The sequence below is a fragment of the Ahaetulla prasina genome, chromosome 5, assembly GCF_028640845.1.
Source record: "Ahaetulla prasina isolate Xishuangbanna chromosome 5, ASM2864084v1, whole genome shotgun sequence".
NCBI classification, from domain to species: domain Eukaryota; kingdom Metazoa; phylum Chordata; class Lepidosauria; order Squamata; family Colubridae; genus Ahaetulla; species Ahaetulla prasina.
Genome location: NC_080543.1, coordinates 32,113,383 through 32,136,449, shown reverse-complemented (window position 1 = coordinate 32,136,449; position 23,067 = coordinate 32,113,383). Strand labels below are relative to the sequence as shown.

Here is a 23,067-nt window from a genome sequence, read left to right as displayed (position 1 = left end):
GGACCCGTGCCCTCCTGGTTGGTGCTGGCCACTCAGGAGGTGACACGAGGCTGGCTCAGGCAATTACAAGCGCTTCTTGGTGGAGGAGTCTTCCGGCCGCCTTGAAAGAGGCGGTGGTGAGACCCCTCCTCAAGAAGCCTTCCCTGGACCCGGCTGTTTTAGGTAATTATCGTCCGGTCTCCAACCTTCGCTTCGCGGCGAAGGTTGTAGAGAGTATGGTGGCATATCAGTTTCCCCTACACCTGGATGAAACTGTCTATCTAGACCCGTTCCAGTCCGGCTTCCCGCCCGGTTACAGCACTGAGACGGCTTTGGTCGCGTTGGTGGATGATCTCTGGAGGGCCAGGGATAGGGGATGTTCCTCTGCCCTGGTCCTGTTAGACCTCTCAGCGGCTTTTGATACCATCGACCATGGTATCCTGCTGCGCCGATTGGGGGGATTGGGAGTGGGAGGCACCGTTTATCGGTGGTTCTCCTCCTATCTCTCCGATCGGCCGCAGACGGTGTTGACGGGGGCAGAGGTCGGCCCGCGCGCCTCACTTGTGGGTGCCGCAGGGTCGATCCTCTCGCCTTTGTTCAACATCTATATGAAGCCGCTGGGTGAGATCATCAGTGGCTTCGTGTGAGGTACCAGCTGTACGCTGATGACACCCAGCTGTACTTTTCACACGGGCCACCCCAACGGTTATCGAAGTGTTGTCCCGGTGCTTGGAGGCCGTATGGGTCTGGATGGGGAGAAACAGGCTCAAGCTCAATCCCTCCAAGACAGAGTGGCTGTGGATGCTGGCATCCCGGTACAGTCAGCTGAGTCCTCGGCTGACTGTTGGGGGCGAGTCACTGGCCCCGATGGAGAGGGTGCGCAACTTGGGCGTCCTCCTGGATGAACGGCTGTCTTTTGAAGATCATTTGACGGCCGTCTCCAGGAGAGCTTTTTACCAGGTTCGCCTGGTGCGCCAGTTGCGCCCCTTTCTAGACCGGGATGCCCTATGCACGGTCACTCACGCCCTCGTGACGTCTCGCCTGGATTACTGCAATGCTCTCTACATGGGGCTCCCCTTGAAGGGCATCCGGAGGCTGCAGTTAGTTCAGAATGCGGCTGCGCGGGTTATAGAGGGAGCCCCTCGTGGCTCCCGTATGACACCTATCCTGCGCAGACTGCACTGGCTACCTGTGGCCTTCCGGGTGCGCTTCAAGGTGTTGGTAACTACCTTTAAAGCGCTCCATGGCATAGGGCCGGGTTATCTACGGGACCGCCTACTGCTACCGAATACCTCTCACCGACCTGTGCGCTCTCACAGAGAGGGACTCCTCAGGGTGCCGTCAGCTAGACAGTGTCGCCTGGCGACGCCCAGGGGAAGGGCCTTCTCTGTGGGGGCTCCCACCCTCTGGAACGAACTCCCCCCAGGACTCCGTCAACTTCCGGACCTCCGAACCTTCCGTCGCGAGCTCAAGACGCATTTATTCATTTGTGCAGGACTGGCTTAGATTTTAAATTTAGATTTTAGATTTTAAATTTATAGATTTTTAAATTTACAGGGGTTTAAATTTGGTTTTAAGATTTATATTTATATTTTTAATATTTGGCATTAGAATAAGTTTTTTAATAGTTATTTTAATTGTATATAAATGTTTTATGTGCCTGTGAACCGCCCTGAGTCCTTCGGGAGATAGGGCGGTATACAAATTTGAATAAATAAATAAATAAATAATAAATAAACACTGCAGTGTGTCTTTCAATGAGTATTTCCTCCCCTTTACAGAAAAAAAAAAAAGAGTCAGAGTCTGGGGGAACATCTTCAAAGAGAACTTCCATGGCTATATTCAGCTCGTAATTCTTTATTACTCTTTTAGGAGAAACAAATGGTAATAATCAACTTATGGTGGAACCAAAATATAGATTTTTAGAAGGACAGCAAGGGAAGAATTAAAATAGATCACAGATCATAACTGAGAAGAATAGTTTCATGAGTGGAATTTGCGTTTCAGAACAATTCTGGTGCAAGAACAATCCTTGTGTAAGCTAAAAGTAATTTCAAGAATAGTCATCCCATTAAAGAGACTCAATTATCCCGATGGGGTTTTTGTACATGTATTAGTGTATTGATTTGCTCAGTTAGCAAAATGTCTTTGCTAAGCTTTTATAAAAGGAAGGCCAAAATTTATGAACAAAAATGAAGTACAATATAACAAGCCCCTTCCCTAGATTTCATTAAGTCAGAGCTTGAAAGAATGTGACAAAAACTCCCATTGATTTCACTGGCTTTTATCAAACGTTGCAATGGCAGTTTTAATAATCCTTCCTCTACACAATATCCTTCAGATGTGTAGCCTTCAACACCCATAACTTCTTAAACCTAGGAAGACAGTCAGTCGATATGGTACAATGATTAGAATATCAGATTAGGAACAAGAAGCTCCATGTAAAATCTCTCTCCAGAAAGAAGCCCACAGTACCTATTCTAATGCTAGCAAAGATTTCTCCAGATGAAATATATTTAACATAACATCTAATGGACAGTCTTTTCTTAAATTGGCAATTATTATCAGCTGGAGCTGGGGGCACATCAAGGATAATGATGATTATAGCTGCTTTCCCATGGGCTGGATGCGTCCCGTGCTGGCCACACCCCTGCACATTTTAGCAAAGGGGAAAATAGTCCTGATATGTCACCTGATGCCGCCGTGATGACATGAGTTTGACACCCTTTTGTTCTAAAGCAAATATCAGTTATGAAATAAGCATTTTCCATCTCATCAGACTCCTTATTCCAGCTGATCCTGTTAGCATTTTTAAGCTGGCCAAACTAAAGCATGAACATTCAGTATTGTTGCATGAGATGAAATGGGCGGAGGAGGGGAATGCTTGGTTGTCATTTCAGCTTCCTAAAAGAAGGGTTAAGATGAAATGCTATAAATCAACAGGGCAGCATTGTTTTATAGCAGACCAGACAAATAAAATAGCATGAGACATAATCAAACATGAAACACATCTCAGCCAACAATATTATGTCAGCAAAAAATAAACAGCATACACTAGCAAGGATTGTTTCAGATTACTTCAAAGAACATTCTGATGAAATTCTTATCTGAGCGGAGTTACTTTAAATCTGCTGCCTAGTGGCAGAAATTTATGTCCCATTTCTGTCCAGCAAAGAGTGAAGACAAGAGCCTTAAAGTGCATAGCAAGCACTTTCATGTGAATACAAGATATAGTGTTACAGCAAGCCTCCTTCTACTACACCAGATCATTAAAGCTGTAAGGAGGGATGCCCCAGGAACTTCAGAACTCTGCCTAATTACGACAACAGATCTTAACAACCCCTCACTAAAAGGCATACAGTATGAGCCATTTTCTAGGCAACATTCTGATCATTGGTGTAGCAATTCTACTTAGAACTGGGGCTACTGCAGTCCAAGTTAATCCGCAGGATTTAAGTTATCTCTGAGTGGAACCATCACTTCAAAGCATCAAATGGGAAAGGATGGGAAAACATCAGAAAACAATTCAACTTGATGGATTTTGTGAGTTTGGCTTTTTAAAAAAGGAAAAGAAAGTCTGCTTTGTGTTTTTCATCACATCAATGTTTTGGCTCAAACAATCTCTCCTTCCAACTCCAGCTTCCCCCACCTATCCAAAAAGTAGAAACTGATAAATTCTTTCTTATCTTGACATGCCAAAGTGTTGCTGAAGAAATTATCTCTGGGCAACACAATGCTTTGTGGTTGAAATACTATATAAAACTCAGAAGGGATTCCTTCAACAGGATAGCCTTGTAAGGCAGGTACAGCTACTTTTCATTTTCCCTGGGGATCCATATTTATATCAATAAGTGTAGCCTCCACCCCCACCAAACCCACCCTCCCCAAAGGAAAAAAGATGGACTATGAAGGAGAAACAATTCAATTTTGGAGCAGTTCAAGAACTGCAAAGATGGAGACAAGTTTTACCTGTATTTTCTGATGCTCAAACCCTGAGCCTCTTGTTGAGACTGGTATCTTTGAACAAACTCATTCTTAGTAGTAGTTCACATGCAGTGTATGGCTGCATACACACAGTGGAAAATTCTGATGAGAAGCTTATGTTTCCAAAACTACATGAAACAAATCTGTGCAATAGTGCTTCCATAATCAAATTCATTTCAGTGTATTGCTGCTTGGAGAAGTACTATGTCAGATGTCTCCAATACTCTACATGAATTATTGTTCCACCTAATACTTGAAACTTCAGTACAAAAGTGGGTGTATGAGTGTGTGTGTGTTTTCCATCACTTCTTGTGCCTTGTGATGAGGACACCAGATGCATCTGACAAATAGGCATGGTTACAGCAAACACATAAATAGAGTTGGGATTTTGCAGTTTCTTTCCTAATTTAGAGGGGATGTGTCTGAGATTTTTGTTTTTGTTCTAATCTATACAAAGCCTATTTTAGGAGTTACAATACTATTTTCATGCCCCATTGAAAAATACTGTGGAACTATAGCCCAGGGGTGTCAAGCTCCAGGGCTGTGGGCTGGATCTGGCCCATGGAGCCACCCTGGAAACAATGAAGGACCGGCCTGCAATGCCTTTGCCAGTGAAAATGGAGCTCGGGAGGGTTGCCCTCCTGAGCTCCATTTTCATTGGCAGAGGGTTGCAAGAGACAGTTGCAGCCAAAAATGGAGCTTGGAAGCCCATTTTTGCTGGCAGGGTGCTTGGACCTCACAGGCAGCCCTGACACAATTGATGTTAAGCTGGCTATGCCCATCCTGGCTATGCCCACTGCAGCCCCCTGAGGTCAAACCCAACCCCGGTGCGGCCCTCAATGAAATCGAGTTTGACATTCTTGCTATAGCCAATCTTTCAGCAATCATTTTACTATACTTTGGGAAAAGCTCAAAAAACAGGTTTGGTTCCTTTCTCCAGTCATTGCCTATATCAGTGGTTCTCAACCTTTTCTTCATCGCAGATCCCCTTTAAATACCTTTTGTAGCCATGGACTCCCAAGACATAACTCAAGATTTAAATCAACATTTCTTCAAGGCTTCAAGCCTGTGATGACATTGTAGGCCTCCCAGAAGTCCGTGGACCACAGGTTGAGAATCACTGCCATATTTGATCAGATAATTCAACTTCACACCACTGTTTCTACTTTTGGTCTCTTGAAAGAGACTATATATATATATATATATATATATATATATATATATATATATATATATATATATATATATATATATATATATATATCTTTGGTTGTTGGGTTTTCTCCGTGTAAAATTGGAAGTGTCTTGGCGGCGTTTGACGAAGTCTCATTCGTCATCTTCAGGCTTCAGCTTCGTGCTTCTGGGAGCACCCAGAAGCTCCCAGAAGCACGGCTGAAGCCTGAAGATGACGAATGAGACTTCGTCAAACGTCGCCAAGACACTTCCAATTTTACACGGGAGAAAACCCAACAACCAAAGACCTATATACAAACACCGTGAAAACCTCAGAAAACAAATATATATATATATATATATATATATATATATATATATATATATATATATATATATATATATATATATATATATATATATATATATATATATATATATATATATATATATATATATATATATATATATCAGCTTCGTGCTTCTGGGAGCAATGTGTGATCGCAGCTGTTTCTTCCTTTTAACTGCTAGTGGGGGTTTGAACTGATTGGGTGGGAGCTTGGCTGTGCTCTGATTGGATGGGGTTTTTTTATGCTCTAATTGGCTGGGGGGGTGTCCTGTTTGGGTGGGGGCTTGGTTGTGCTCAGATTAGTCTGAGTTGCAGGGGGATTTGAGCTGGTGAGCTGCATTACTGTTGTTTGGCTTCATGTTCGTGGTCGTGCTACATCTTCATAATGAGTGTCAGTCTGCTGCATGTATGGATTGGAGGGGTTTGAAATGACTAATGTTGCAGCTGTGGTCTGGCTTCTGGTCCTTGGTCATGCTTCATGATCAGTGTGGGTTTGGGTCTGTTTTCTGGGTGGATGTGCAGTGGTGACATCCTGTGTGGACCTCGTGAGTGTGGGTCTGGTGTCATTCCTCATGTTAGGGACTCATTTATCAATAAGAGCGGGTTTCCAAATGGCTGGTAGGCGGGAGGTATCATCTCGTTTGTTCATGCTGTGTGGGCGTTTTTCTATCTCGATGGCTTCTCTGATTATTCTGTTGTTAAAGTGTTCAGTTTTGGCGATAGTTCTGGTCTTTTTAAAGTCAATATCGTGTCCTGTGGCTTTAAGGTGTTGGACCAGGGAAGAAGTTGGTTCCTCTTTTTTGACTGAGTTCTTGTGTTCTTCAATGCGTGCACTTATTCTTCTGTTGGTTTGTCCGATGTATGTGGTGGGGCAGGCAGTGCATGGGATTTCATATACTCCTTGATTTTCTAACACAATTTTGTCTTTGGGGTTTCTTAGGATGGTGGATATTTTTCGGTTTGTGCAGAATGCTGTCTTGATGTTGTGTTTGTGGAGGATCTTGCTGATTCTGTCTGTGGTGCCTTTTATATATGGGAGGAGGGCTGTGCCGTTTTCTTGTTCTCTGTCTTGGATTTTAGGGGGGGGTTCTTTTTGGATTAGCTTGGTGATCTTATTTCTTTGGAATCCATTGGATGTTAGTATGTTAGTGAGAGTGTGTAGTTCGGTTTTTAGGTGTTGTTCATCAGCTAAGCATTTTGTTCTGGAGATGAGTGTCTTGGCTACGGAGTTGATCTGTGCTGGGTGGTGGTGTGAGAGTGCGTGCAGATAGCGGTTTGTGTGTGTTTTCTTCTGGTAGATGGTGTGTCCTAGGGAGCCATTGGGTTTCCTGTAGACTAAGACATCTAGGAAGGGAAGTTGGTTGTTAACTTCTGTTTCCATGGTGAACTGTATTTTGGGGTGTAGGCTATTGAGGTGTGTGAGGAAGTTGTCAAGTTTTTCTTTCCCGTGTAGCCAGATTATGAAGGTGTCATCTACGTATCTGAGCCAGAGTTTGGGTTTGTGATCAGATTTTTCTAGAGCTTGGGTTTCAAAGTGTTCCAGGTAGAGGTTGGCAATGACAGGTGAGAGGGGTGATCCCATGGGTGCTCCTTCTGTTTGTTTGTATTTTTGTCCGTTATAGATGAAGTATGTGTTGGATAGGCAGTGGTTGGTCAGATCTAGGATGTGCTTGGGGGTGTTAGATTTGTTTTGGACAGTGGTCAAGTAGCTATCTACTTAGATAGATAGCTGACGAATGAGACTTCAATAGCTGACAAATGAGACTTCGTCGAAACGTCGCCAAGACACTTCCAATTTTACCCGGGAGAAAACCCGAACAACCAAAGACCTACATACAAATACCCGTGAAAACCTCAGAAAACAAATATTGTTTTTGCCCTTATTGACAAACGAGTCCCTAACATGAGGAATGACACCAGACCCACACTCACGAGGTCCACACAGGATGTCACCACCACATATCCACCCAGAAAGCAGACCCAAATCCACACTAATCATGAAGCACAACCAAGGACCAGAAGCCAGACTGCAGCTGCAACATTAGCCATTTCAAACCCCTCCAATCCATACATGCAGCAGACAGACACCTACTATGAAGATGTAGCACGACCACAAACACGAAGCCAAACAACAGCAATGCAGCTCACCAGCTCAAATCCCCCTGCAACACAGACTAATCTGAGCACAACCAAGCCCCCACCCAAACAGGACACACCCCCATCCAATCAGAGCACAAAAAAACCCATCCAATCAGAGCACAGCCAAGTTCCCACCCAATCAGTTCAAACCCCCACTAGCAGTTAAAAAGGAAGAAACAGCTGCAATCACACATTGCTCCCAGAAGCACGAAGCTGAAGCCTGAAGATGAAGAATGAGACTTCGTCAAAACGTCGCCAAGACACTTCCAATTTTACGTGGGAGAAAACCCAAATAGCCAAAGACTATTAAACTCCCGCGAAAACCTCAGAAAACAAATATCTATCTATCTATCTATCTATCTATCTATCTATCTATCTATCATCTATCTATCTATCTTTGGTTATTCGGGTTTTCTCCCGTATAAAATTGGAAATGTCTTGGCAACATTTCGACAAAGTCTCATTTGTCATCTTCAGGCTGGTGTTTACTGCTTCGTGCTTCTAGGAGCAATGTGTGATCGCAGTTGTTTCTTCCTTTTAACTGCTAGTGGAGGTGTGTTCTGATTGGTTGGAGGTTTGGCTGTACTCTGATTGGATGGTGGGGTTGGCTGTGATCTGATTGGATGGGAGTGTTCTGTTTGGGTGGGGGGGCTTGCTCAGGTTAGTCTGAGTTACAGGGGGATTTGAGTTGGTGAGCTACACTGCTGTTGTTTGGCTTCGCGTTCGTGGTCGTGCTACATCTTCATGGTGGGTGTCAGTCTGTTGCATGTATGGATTGCAGGGGTTTGAAATGGCTAATGATGCAGCTGTGGTCTGGCTTCTGGTCCGTGTTCATGCTTCATCATCAGTGTGGGTTTGAGTCTGCTTTCCGCGTGGATGTGTGGTGGTGACATGCCATGTGGCACTCGTGAGTATGGGTCTTGCGTCATTCTTCATGTTAGGGACTCGTTTGTCAATAAGGGCGGGTTTCCAAATGGCTGGTAGGCGGGAGGTATCATCTCGTTTATTCATGCTGTGTGGGCGTTTTTCTATCTCAATAGCCTCTCTGATTATTCTGTTGTTAAAGTGTTCAGTTTTGGCGATAGTTCTGATATTTTTAAAGTCAATTTTATGTCCTGTGGCTTTAAGGTGTTGGACCAGGGAAGAAGATGGTTACTCTTTTCTGACTGAGTTCTTATGTTCTTCAATGCGTGCACTTATTCTTCTGTTGGTTTGTCCAATGTATGTGGTGCTGCAGGCGGTGCTGCTGAACTCGATTTTGTCTTTGGGGTTTCTTAGGATGGTGGATATTTTTCGGTTTGTGCAGAATGCTGTCTTGATGTTGTGTTTGTGGAGGATCTTGCTGATTCTATCTGTGGTGCCTTTTATATATGGGAGGAGGACTTTGCCGTTTTCTTGTTCTTTGTCTTGGATTTTAGTGGGGGTTTCTTTATGGATTAGTTTGGTAATCTTATTTCTTTGGAATCCATTGGATGTTAGTACGTTAGTGAGAGTGTGTAGTTCGGTTTTTAGGTGTTATTCGTCAGCTAAGCGTTTTGTTCTGGAGATGAGTGTCTTGGCTATGGAGTTGATCTGTGCTGGGTGGTGGTGTGAGAGTGCGTGCAGATAGCGGTTTGTGTGTGTTTTCTTCTGGTAGATGGTGTGTCCTAGGAAGCCATTGGATTTCCTATAGACTAAGACATCCAGGAAGGGAAGTTGGTTGTTAGCTTCTGTTTCCATGCTGAATTGAATTTTTGGGGTGTAGGCTGTTGAGGTGTATAAGGAAGTTGTCCAGTTTTTCTTTCCCGTGTGACCAGATTATGAAGGTGTATAAAATTTAAAACACACACACACACACACACACACACACACACACACACACACACACACACATAAAATATAAGTTTACATGTACTCTTGATTGAATATTTTATTAAAATATACATTTTATAATTTTTCAGATTTGCATCTTTTTCAGGTATTCCCTTTACTTTTTACAAGAAAACATGGTCACTGAACTATATATGAACACCTCATCAGTTTTTATGGCCATCAAAATGGGAAAACAAATAATAAATTCCCGAGATTCACCTCCACCAGCATATTTGATTGTATGATCCTCCCTGACAGCTAGATTTGTCCACAAAGTTTTGATGTGCACATCTACTATACATTTCCATTAACTTTCTCAGTATTGCCTTTAAGATAAAGAAAAAGAGTAAGAGCATTTATCATACCTAAGGAGATTAGGTGCCCACACTAAAGCCAGGTTTCTAGTGTGCATGTTGGTCATGCCGCTGAAGGATGCCAGAAGTGCCAGGTGCTTGCTTAAGTATTCCAAGGTCCTAAAATAAAGTAGTCAAGACAAATCAAGAACAAATATGACTATTGTAATGTGCTGGTTATGGGGCCACCTGAACCAGGTACAATTAATGTAACACGCAGTAGCACAGTGCTAATGTCTAAACTAAAATCTATACCGCTTGCCAATTATTGAGCATATTTTAAGGTGACAATATAAACTATTGGGACTGAATGTGCAATCATTTTGTAGCTAGGGTTATAGCTACAGAAGTTTAAAAAATAATTTTATTGAAAATTTTAAAGACAAAAATAAGACTAATACAAACTAAACTAAAAAGAAAAGAGAAAAATGAAGAAAAAATTAAGGGTTCAAAAAGAAAAAAAGCAGAAAAATAGAACAGAAAGAAAAATAATATACAGAAGTGGCATCTACGTTATGGGACTTTCTCTCCTGCCCCCCCCCCCAGCTCCAAAATTAGATTAGATCCATCCCTTCTGACACTCTGGATGACTCTCTACATTGGTTATATTATGAGGCCTGGGGCTCCAATTGATATGCTTAGATGGCTCCATTGTTGAGGCAGCTATTGTTATCCACTCTTTGCCTAAGGGTTTGTACATTTATACTAATATTTCTTAATGTATATTTTTATATATATTTTATATCTGTGGCTTTTTTTGTTTTGTTTTTGTTTTGTTTACATTTATACCCCGCCCTTCTCCGAAGACTCAGGGCGGCTTACAGTGTATAGGGCAATAGTCTCATTCTATTTGTATATTTGTATATTTTTACAAAGTCAACTTATTGCCCCCCCAACAATCTGGGTCCTCATTTTACCTACCTTATAAAGCAGGGGTGTCCAAACTTGGTCCCTTTAAGACTTTTGGACTTCAACTCCCAGAGTTCCTCAGCCAGCTTTGCTGGCTGAGGGACTCTGGGAGTTGAAGTCCAAAAGTCTTAAAGGGACCAAGTTTGGACACCCCTGTTATAAAGGATGGAAGGCTGAGTCAACCTTGGGCCGGGCTTGAACCTGCGGTAATTGCAGGCTACTGTGTTCTTAATAACAGGCCTTACCAGCCTGAGCTATCCGGCCCTTGAATTTTATTCAATTGTTGTGTGCCACCCAGAGTAACTTTTGGTGAGATGGGTGAGTATACAAATTTCATTAATAATAAATATATGAATAAACCTTCTTAATAGAAGTTACAAGTACAGTTATAAATTAACTACGTTGTGACTCCCTTCTTTCTATAATCTCTACTGTCTAATCATCAAAGCCATAAATGATAGGTTCAGGCTTTTTTTAAATGCAAAAGTCCAGAAAGGATTTCCAGTCACCAATAAATGTAGATATTGTCTTAGTTATACTGGCCTTTGAGTGGCCGGCTAGCATCCATGTTCTATCTAAAAAGTGAAAGAGGCCAAAACAAAGATGTTTAAGAATAGACACTACATTTCATTATTTTTATAAAAAAATGAATTAATAAATTGCAGCTAATGTGATCACTGCCTATAATCATATTATGTCACATTAAAAATTAAAATTTGGGTCATGAGGACTTCAATTTCCACATTCTGGTCTACTACTTTAGCTACTAATGCACTGGTTAATTACTCACTCCGCCCTTACATTGAAATATTCTTACTCTTACTTATCTCTACTGGGAGACATTGGGACCCCACAAACCCACAATGTTCCTCCTACTGAACATCTGAAACTGAATGAGGAGAAGACACAAAATAGATCTAACCTGAGCTATGTAAAACCTCATCTGAATTCTCTTGAAGCTACGTGTGACTGAGTAGCCAGCTGGTTGTGCGATTATCTACAACAATGCTTATACAGCAGAGACTCAAAACAAAAAGCGTTTTATGACTGAAAATATTTAAATTGACAATAAAAGGCTTCCTGGAATTTCAAAATGATGTGCTAGAGACCTGAATACAGTAATAAATGTCAGTAATAGATGAGTAACCATGAAACAGAGGCACTGGAAGAATGTGGCTGCAAAGAAAGTGGTTTGGATAGGTGGGGAACAAAGATGATTAGTCCTGATAATATAACATCCTGTCTGTTTCATTAAAAATATATTGAAACAAATATAGCTAAGTTATTGAGCAATTATTTGATTAGTGGACTATTAGTGGACTATTCAGTCTTTTAACTAATTAAAAACAGAGCAACCTCAGCATAAAGGATATTTTTCTGATGTTACCTTCCTGCAACCCACAATAACTACTAAATTTTCTCTTTTACCTATAATGTGAGGGTGGAAGTTCCTGGATAACATTTTGAATCTGGGCCAACTGCTCTTTCTCAGAGATGCACGAGACTGCTTCCTGCAAAGACATCAACAAAAAGAAATCAAAAAAATATTCAGTTAGTTCCCAACTGTTTCATGAAGGCAAAAACAATGTTGGCCACAATATCATTACCAAATTGATGCACAAACTAAACAAACATGGAAATAATAACGTCTGCTGAAACCAATGAAAACCAGCAGCAGCCTTCCATCAAGTTGTGACAGTAAAATAATGGTAATATGTATTAGGAAATAATGACATTTGAGGAATTTAAAAAAAATAAAGTGTGATATTGATCATTAGCTTACAAGGGGATTAAGCAATTGCACAAAATATAGATCTGCCAAGAACTATTTGTCATGAGTACTATACAAAGTTTTCAATTCAGTGGTGATATATCAATTAGTATATTAGGGAATAGTAGCTCAGTGGCTAAGATGCTGAGTTTGTCAATGGAAAGATCGGCAGTTCAGCAGTTTGAATCCCTAGTGCCGTGTAATGGGGTGAGCTCCAGTTAGTTGTCCCAGATTCTGCCAACCTAGCAGTTTGAAAGCACGTAAAAAATGCAAGTAGAAAAAGAGGAACCACCTTTGGTGGGAAGGTAACAGTGTTCCGTGCACCTTTGGCATTTAGTCATGCTGGCCACATGACCACGGAGATGTCTTTGGACAGCACTGGCTCTTTAGCTTTGAAACGGAGATTATCACCGTCCCCTAGAGTTGGGAACAACTAGCACATATGTGTGAGGGGAACCTTTACCTTTTATATTAGGGAATGACATTGTTTTCTTCATGATCACATTATGAATGCCAAAGAGATCACCACCTCAATCAGTTTTCTCCACAAACTGGCACTTCCCAGATTACATGGGACCATTGAACACAATGCTGGCTAGAAAGTATTTTAAATATAATTGCTACCAACCTGCCTTCCATTGAGGACCTGTATACTGCACGAATCAAGAAGAGGGCCGTGAAAATATTTACAGATCCCTCACATCCAGGACATAAACTGTTTCAACTCCTACCCTCAAAACGACGCTATAGAGCACTGCACAACAGAACAACTAGACACAAGAACAGTTTTTTCCCAAAGGCCATCACTCTGCTAAACAAATAATTCCTTCAACACTGTCAAACTATTTACTAAATCTGCACTACTATTAATCTTCTCATCGTTCCCATCACCAATCTCTTTCCACTTATGACTGTATGACTGTAACTTTGTTGCTGGCAATCCTTACGATTTATATTGATATATTGACCATCAATTGTGTTGTAAATGTTGTACCTTGATGAACGTATCTTTTCTTTTATGTACACTGAGAGCATATGCACCAAGACAAATTCCTTGTGTGTCCAATCACACTTGGCCAATAAAAATTCTATTCTATTCTATTCTATTCTATTCTATTCTATTCTATTTTAAAAAATACTGGATATAGTAGGACAAACACAACAGCTTCAGAGTAGGTTTATTTGTCCATAACTTGAATTGGCTCTCTGAGGACTGAAGCAAGAGTCCTTCTTATTATTATCTGGATATGTCAAAGACTGAAAATGAATCTTCTAAATGTACAGCATATGACCTTCAAGAACTGAACAGAAATGTCATCTTTGGGCTCCAGTGAGGAATCTGTTCCCACCACTAATATAACCATTTCAAACTGGGGATTTTCCACCTCTGCTCATGATCTCTGTTCACAGGAGATAATTACCAATTCTCCCTGAAGGTGCTATTTGCATTTAAAAGAAGGTGTAAGTTTGGCTTAGAGTTGTACTTTGTGGCAGGCTTCCTGAGAGAAGAAAATGCATATTCATACACAATCAGAATGCAGCCATTCCTGAAGGCATGCAATTTTGCTACCTATTTGGACTGTCTGTGATTAGAGGTCAATCATATGCAACTCAGAGCTGCTTGGGAGTGACTTTCTGCCATTTTGTTGCAGACAAATATTTTGGGGTTACTCATTAATTTCGGCTACCAAATTAGAACTTTAATTACAAAACAGTAGTGCAAAATTTTACTACAGATCAATGATTCATCAAAATCGGTATTGATGAGAATAGAGGAAGATGATGGCTGCTTAAACTGAAACGCCTTCAAAATCCTTCAAATTAGGAATAGGCTGACCAGAAGTAGACAGTTTATTTATTTTTATTTTATTTATTTATTTTGTCACACAGTATATATAAGCATAAGCATGAAATAACCATACAATATATAAGCATATATATAAGCATAAGTATGTAATAACTATATTAATTGGATATAATGGAAGGAAACAATAGGACAGGAATGGTAGGCACGCTTGTGCTCTTATGCACGCCCCTTACAGACCTCTTAGGAATGGGGTGAGGTCAATAGTAGACAGTTTTTGGTTGAAGCTTTGGGGATTTTGGGAAGAGACCACAGAGTCAGGTAGTGTATTCCAAGTATTAACAACTCTATTACTGAAGTCATATTTTCTGCAATAAAGATTGGAGCTGTTAACATTAAGCTTAAATCTATTGTGTGCTCGTGTATTGTTGCGATTGAAGCTGAAGTAATCTTTGACAGGAAGGACATTGTAATAGATGATTCTATGACTTAAACTTAGGTCATGTCGAAAGCGGAGGAGTTCTAAATTTTCTAAACCCAGGATTTCAAGTCTGGTGGCATAAGGTATTTTGTTGTATTGTTTCCTGAGATAAGCTCTTTAAAAATTTGTTTCATTTTTTAAATTCTGATATATCTATTTAAAAGACAAGGACAAACCAGGAAGAAGGGGGGAAATCACCATAGAAAAGAAATGCCTTATTTTAGAAGCATTGCAGAAAGAAAAACATTGGCATTCCTATTAGCTGTATTTTGAAAGAGCAATCCAATAAAGAGTGCTGGGACATGTGGGAACATAAGACTATGCTGCATTAAACATTAACTATCATAATTAAGTGCCTGCATAGAGGTTGTATGGTTTGCACTGCATTATATTGTATATACATACAATAATGAGTACCTTAGGAATGCAAGTATAAAATCTGACAAGAGCTAGTCTATTCTGTTTGCACCAAACGACCATAAAATTAATTATTTACGGTAACAAAGCTTTCATATTGTTCTCACAGGAGCACAATAAGTAAAGTCCATACTGTTTGATCCCACTTTATAGGCAGAATAAAAGGAGATGAATAGTAATTCAGCTAAGACCGTTATAATCCAGGGACTGATGGTGGCAGATATGAAAAACAAGTAGATCAGGCTGAAGGCAATTTTTGAAATGAAGGGCTACTGCATTGAACCTTTGTTTCTAGCCTCTGCACTGTGCCTATATATTTTTTTACTTTTGTAAACAGTGTTTTATGAGGTGGAGGAACTAATCTTGAGAAATCTTAACACTTGATTGACAGAACAGCAAAGAGCAAATGTATGCCATGTACACCTCTAGTTAATTAAACAATGATATACAGTCCCTAAAAAGAAAGAAAGCTTACCTAAGGGATAGCATTATGGATGAACAGAATGTGATTTAATGGAGAGAAATTTATAGATCTACATAAATATAGTGTAGAAAGTTAACCCACCCCTCTCCTAGAAGACAGAAATACTTTAGGACAGGGGTCTCCAACCTTGGCAACTTTAAGACTTGTGGCAAAGCTGGCTGAGGACTTCTGGGAGTTGAAGTCCACAAGTCTTAAAGTTGCCAAGGTTGGAGACCCGTGCTTTAGGAAATATTAAAAAGGCAGAATATTTCCCCTTAAAGAGAAATAGAAATCTTAAGGGAGACAGAAACTCAGAGCTTCAGCTCCTTGCCCCCAGCAGATATTTGGTGCCCATTGAGAAGGAGTGGGCCAGCCTATCTACAAAACAAAAGAGCTCAGCTCCAGGGTGATGGGATTAAGACATGACCCTCCAAGACATTATAGGATTATCTAGCAGCAGGGCTCACTTCATTGTGAAATCACCTGGGGACATTACATCAGCCCAAGGTTCAAACAAATTTGATTCCGACAAACATGACTCCACATGGGAGTCTAACTACAGCCAATAGAATACATATTCTTGCACAGGAACAGGAAGCTCAAGTTCAAAGCCCAAGAGAGGGTATAAATACCTCTCATTGTCCTCTCCATGTGTCCAGGTGCTCAGGATTTCAAACCCAAGTGGTCCTGTCCCTCAATAAACCATCTTTCCAATCAGCCTCCATGTTTCCAATGTCTTTCTCCCCACTTGGAAATGAACCAGATGAATTTTTCTTCCAACAATTGGAAGGGGAAATTGGTTTGGTATGTATGAAAAGGATCTGGGTCACCTTCTTGATCACAAAATTGAGCAAAATGTGTGATCTAGCTGCTTAAAAAGTAAGTTCTATCTTGAGATGGATTATCATATTCATAGAATCCAAATCATGGCAATAATTCTAACAATAACAGTAACAGAGTTGGAACGGACCTTGGAGGTCATCTAGTCCAACCCCCTGCTCATGCAGGAGACCGGTCCTAGGGATTCAAACTGCCGGAATTGTTCTACTCTACCCAGTTCTGATGTTATTTAGGAATGTTTTTTTAAGATTTTTTTCTGGGCATCATCATTTTTTTTAAAAAACACAATGATAAATTGGAGCAAGTTCAGAGGAAGGCTACCAAGATGGTAAGGGGTCTGGAACCAAACCCTATAAAGAATAGAAAGAAGATTGAGATATGTTTAGTCTACAGATAAAAGAGATGTAATAGCAGTCTTTGAACATCTGAAGACCTAACCAGAGGATATGGTTCTTTCGCCCTCCTTGGATAATAGACTAATCCCCCAAACCAGGGGTGAAATGCTCCCGATTCGGATCGGATTGTCCAATCTGGTAGCGATGGTGGCGGGTGGTTCGGAGAACCAGTAGCAAAAATCTCTGCCCACCCCCCCGCCCATGCCCAGCTGAGCCACGCAATCATCAGAGCCTTTTTTTTTAATTTATAAAAGCATTTTTTTACAACCTATTCGGCTGAATAGGTAAAAAATGGTTTTAAAAGGTTAAAAAAGACTCTAACGATCACAGCTGAGCTGTGAGATCATCAGAACCTTTTTTTATGTTTAACAGTATTTTTTCTACAACCTCTTCGGCCAAAGAGGCTGTTAAAAATGCTTTTAAAAGGCTCTGATGATCCCAGCTGAGCTGTGCGATCATCAGAGGCTTTTTTTAAGCAATGTTTTTAAAAGTAAAAAAATAAATAATGATTGTGTGCCACAGCTAATCACCCCCCCTGCGCATTGTTCTACTAACCACATGCCTTCTTTTGGTGTGCACTGCGCGCATGCACCTTACATTTGGTGCGTGTTGTGCACTGCATATGCGCACACAGCGTGCATGTACAGTCAGTGAACCGATACTAAACCGGTTCAGATTTCACCACTGCCCCAAACATAAATCAAAGTTCAACTAAAAAGATCTCTATAAATTATAAACGTTCTCATTGACCTTAAGTATTCAATTGCAAAGTATTCAATAATGCAGAGGATAAGCTCTATAGTTGGAATTTTTCTGGAGTACCTACTTCTTGGAAATTCCAGATTTTATTCCAGGATAATGGAAACTTGGAAAATCCCATTCTTTTCTAGTCTCAGTCCACAGCTTTTCAAGAATTCTGTCCCTTGTTTTTTTTCCAGCAGAAGGAGGAAAGTGACCTAGTACTTGATTGATAACCATGATATTCACTTGAGGGAAAATGTATTGGGAATGCAGTCTGCAGGAAACCTATATTCTATTTAAATTATGCATACAGTATAAGAACAACTTTCATAACAGATGTTGTCAACTGTTTTTTTTTAAACATCAGTACTCATTATCATCATTATCACATCACAGATATCCTTTATCATATATCATTTGCTGTCATTTTTTTTCTCAATTAAGTTCACCTTTACTTTTCCAGAAATGTAAATAAGCTCTACTTTTTATTTTTAATGTTTGAATTATTGCTACCATTTATGTGTAAAATGATGGTGCACTGTAAGTCATGGTTTATGCACCTTACCAGCTGCAGACCAGTAGTCAAAACAGCATTGAGCAGAATACCCGAACAAAAATATTTGAAAGGGAATTTTGACTCAGATTGCTTGCTGTAATGGGAAAGAAGATAATATTTTTTCAAAAGCCATTACATGCAAAATAGATTTACTGCAATTTTTAAATAGGCTCAAATCACATTCTAATATGAACTGACCTCATTCATATTTCCCAAATTAGAATGAAACCAGAAAATAATTATCCTTCTCCAAACTGTGTGATATATTTCTTCAAGTAAATACTGTGAACAAAATTTCAGATATTAGAAAATTGTATGCTATAAAAATGCATATATGTGGAGAGAGAGAGAGAGAGAGAGAAACCGTGTTTCCCAGTAAATAAAAGATGTCTGGATAATAAGCCCAATTGGGCTTTTCAGCACATGCGATAATATAAGCCCCCCCCCCACAAAATAAGCCCCCCCCCAACTACTTACACACATGGGCAGCCGGTCCCATTCCCTCTGGTTGCTTGCCACACAACCAAAATGAGTTGAGGAGGCGAGGCCGGATATGCCCTCCCCTCCCTCTTCTTTGCGCCAGCTGAGCGGCCCAACATGTCCCACCCCAGCCTGGCTGCTTCCCTTCCCCGTCGTCTCTTTATCAAGAGGGGTGGCAGGTGGGGTGGGGGAAAAGCAAGATGCGTGGAACAAAACGTGGCTCCCCTTGTTGTCTCTTCTCCCCTCACCCTCGCCGGGCATGGCAGGGCTCCTGCCCCTTGCTTAGCCACCTGCCCCCTTTAGGGATGCAATTTGGGGGTGGCAGGTGAGGCGGGCAAGAAGCGGGACGCAGGTCTTACCTTTCAAGCTCCGTCGCTTTCCTCGCCATTGTGTCCAGAGAAACATGCTGTAAAAGAAAACCTTCTCACGAGTTCAATCAAACTTTTCGAACTCACGAGGTTTTCTTTTACAGCATGTTTCCCTGGACACAACGGCAAGAAAAGCAACAGAGCAATAGGCCAAATTTATGCTGTCATGATTCAAACCCCATTTCTTTTGTATATGTACATCAACATCACATACATGTAAAAAGGATGAGAGTTGGGCTACAATTTCACATTCACCATTTTACAGAAGTTGCCTTCCTACAAGTGGATGCCCATGATCTACAAAGCCAATAGATACCCTTCTTCCAAGTGGTGCCATGCAAGGCAGCTGAGCTGACCATATGATGGAACTACCTATTTTCCTTGCTAACACCTCCCCTGCTTTACATGGGTCACAAAAAATAAATGCTTAATTGCAAACTAGAATACCATTCAGTTTGACAGTCTCTGAAAGAAACGACTCTATCTCAAACATCAATCAGAATAGAGCTGGAAGGGACATTGGAGGTCTTCTAGACCAACTCCATTGTTTCTTGTCTTGCGCTCTGGTGCTTTGGAAAATAAGTTGATCCCCTCCTCTTTGTGGCAGCCTCTCAAATACTGGAATACTGGTATCATGCCCTCCCTCATCCTTCTTTTTTCTAGAGTAGCCATAATCTCAACACTGGCAACAATCTAATTTCTAAGGAAAAATAAGTTACACAGTTGTGGTTGGAATTCTTATGAATCCAGTCTTCCTCTAGTAATTGGACAATCCCTAAAACAGGCTATTTCTAAGAATATGTTTAATGATACAGAAACAAAAATAAAGAGACAGGCATTCCTTATGCCTTATGCCACCAGACTTGAAATCCTGGGATTAGAAACTTTAGAACTCCACCGCCTTCGACATGACCTGAGTTTAACTCATAGAATCATCTGTTACAATGTCCTTCCTGTTGAAGACTACTTCAGCTTCAATCGCAACAATACACGAGCACACAATAGATTTAAGCTTAATCTGAACTGTTCCAATCTTGATTGCAGAAAATATGACTTCAGTAACATAGTTGTTAATGCCTGGAATGCACTACCAGACTGTGGTCTCTTTCCAAAATCCCCAAAGCTTTAACCAAAAACTATCTACTATCGACCTCACCCCATTCCTAAGAGGTCTGTAAGCGGCGTGCATAAGAGCACCAACGTGCCTACCATTCCTGTCCTAATGTTCCCTTGATTGTATCCAGTTTCGTATAGTTATTACATACTTATGCTTATATATATGCTTATATATCGTATAGTTATTTCATGCTTATGCCTATATATACTGTTGTGACAAATAAATAAAATAAAATAAATTCCTAGAGGTTAACCAAATCCTAAATCATTTTCAGCTTTACATATTAAAATTAATCCCCTGAGTTGGGGTTGATCAGAGCCAACTAGTGCAGCTCATTAAGAATTAATATTAAGTGACCTTGCATTCATGAAGTACTGTAGTCTACCAGTTTCTATCTGCCTTTGGCACAGATTGCAAACTCTGAACCATCTTCAACAGCAACTCCGCACAGTGTGTATCTCAGAAATCTAGGAGATTGGAAAGCATGGGTTACTGTGGAGAGACCATTTCTATACTGTATATCTCATAAATTCCACAATGAGAAAATGGCCTCTCCTAGATGATACCACATAGACTGGAAAGTTGTCATAAGATTGACAAATCTCCCAGACTGCATAAATCTCTGAGTAGAGTATTCCAAAAGAAACTCCTCTTATTCAAGCAACTGAAGTTTTGTATAAACAATAATCAATCAGAATAGAACTGGAAGGGATCTTGGAGGTCTTCTAGTCCAACCTCCTGCTCAAGCAGGAGATCTTATACCATTTCAGACAAGTGACTGTCCTATCTTAAAAACTTCCAGTGATGAAGCACCCACAACTTCTGAAGGCAAGCTATTCTACTGGTTAATTGCCCTCACTGTTAAGAAGTTTCTCCTTAATTCCAGGTTGCTTCTCTCCTTGATTAGTTAGCATCCATCCATTTATTCTTGTCCTGCCCTCTGGTGCTTGGAAAATAAGTTGACTCCTTCCTCTTTGTGGCAACCTCTCAAATACTGGAATACTCTTATCCTGTTTTTTTATTTATTTATTTATAATTAAACTTTTATACCGCCCTTCTCCCGAAGGACTCAGCCATCTTAAAATACAACAAATAAATAGCAGATTTAAAAGAATTTAAAAACAAATATTAACAAGGCCATCAACTAAAACGTCCCCCTTATCCTTCTTTTCTCTAGACTAGCCAAACCCAAATCCCTTCATATATTTTAGTCTCCAGGCCTTTAATTATCTTACTTCCTCTTCTTTGCACTTTTTCCAAAGTTGTAACATCTTTTTTTTTTGGTAATGTGGTGACCAAAACTGGATGCAGTATTCTAGGTGTGGCCTTACTAAACATTAAAACACAATTCAATTTAGTGCTTGCATTTAGCATTAAGTAACAAGCTAGGGACTGTACCTCCCCCCACCTTTGAAAAAAAAGAAGGCAGGGAAAGAATAAAGAATTAGGTAAGATAAAGATTGAAATTATTGTATATGAGTTTAATTTACAAGTAATATTTTTCATTTCTGTGTATTTAAAGTTTTCCCTCCATTATAATAAAAATGGCCATATGGCAAACAATGGGAAATCCTGGGCTATGTTTTTCTTATTTTGTGTGTTTTGGGCTAAATAGAATAGAAGAGAATTTTTTATTGGCCAAGTGTGATTGTTCACACAAGGAATTTGTCTTGGTGCCTATGCCCTCAGTGTGCATAAAAGAAAAAATACGTTCATGAAGAATCATACGGTACACTATGACTTATAATAGTCATAGGTACAAATAAGCAATCAGGAAACAATATCAATATATATCGTAAGGATACAAGCAAAGTTACAGTCATACAGTCATAAGTGGGAGGAGATGGGTGATAGGAACGATGAGAAAATTAATAGTAGTGCAGATTTATTAAACAGTTTGACAGTGGTGAGGGAATAATTTGGTTAGCAGAGTGAAGGCATTCGGGAAAAAACTGTTCTTGTGTCTAGTTCTGCTGTGCAGTGCTCTATAGTGTCGATTTGAGGATAGGAGTTGAAACAGTTTATGATCAGGATGTGAGGGGTCTAGAAATATTTTCACAGCCTAAATAATTACATAAATACATAAATAATTACAAATGCATAGGATGAAACTCAGACTTTTTGAGGAAACGCAGGAATTTTTGTTTTCTTGTTGTTACATACACAAAAACGGAATGCATTGTAAAACTGCAATAACGCCTTCATGAACAATGAAAATAAAAAACGGAACAGAAACACCTCACCGTGAATTTCTTGTAAAGTTCATATGTGAGAAGAGGATTTGGCAGTTCCCTGAAGTATAACTTGCAAAGTGATCCAACACAATGAATATCTTGTAGGTAAACTTCCCTAGTCAGGTCTGGGCATTGATCTGATCCAAATTCTTGTCTGCAACAACAGAGAGGGGGACATAATGGGGTTAATGAATAGAATGAGATACTGTAGAAACAAACTTTATATCTTCATTTAAAAAAACAACAACACGGATTCTGATTTGATAAACAAAGATCTGATAATATAATACTGTACGCCAGCCATGGAAAACCTCCTTGGCACCTAGAATCACCATGGAAAGCTATTGTAACCTTCAGAACTACATGGATTCTGCATATTCTAGTTTCAGATACTGTAATTAGTATGGTATAAATGCTACTTACGTGAAGACAATCCATTAAAAGCCACTGTTGAACTACTGGCCATAATTTCAAAATCTGTGTAGGGGCAGATTCATAGAAAGCTACAATACACATACACATGTAGAGGAAAATAAGCCTTTCAACTTTTGTACCCCATCATCACCATGTAAAAAAGTGTTTGAAAAAGAATGAATGAAACTTCTTTATGTGGATAAAAGACCAAGAATCCATTGCTTGACATCAACAAATCAATAATAATAA

The 23,067-nt window shown here is 40.2% G+C and overlaps 1 protein-coding gene across 1 annotated transcript in view; it reads right to left on the bottom strand.

Moving 5' to 3' along the window:
* The window catches only part of ARHGAP31 (Rho GTPase activating protein 31), a 136,973-nt gene that overhangs the window by 41,379 nt on the left and 72,527 nt on the right, over nucleotides 1–23,067 (bottom strand). The window contains exons 3-5 of the mRNA XM_058184764.1: nucleotides 22,414–22,558; nucleotides 12,166–12,248; nucleotides 9,841–9,948 (exon numbers count right to left, since the gene is read on the bottom strand). Coding sequence (XP_058040747.1) covers nucleotides 9,841–9,948; nucleotides 12,166–12,248; nucleotides 22,414–22,558 — 336 coding nt within the window. The remainder of the gene's footprint in view (nucleotides 1–9,840; nucleotides 9,949–12,165; nucleotides 12,249–22,413; nucleotides 22,559–23,067) is intronic.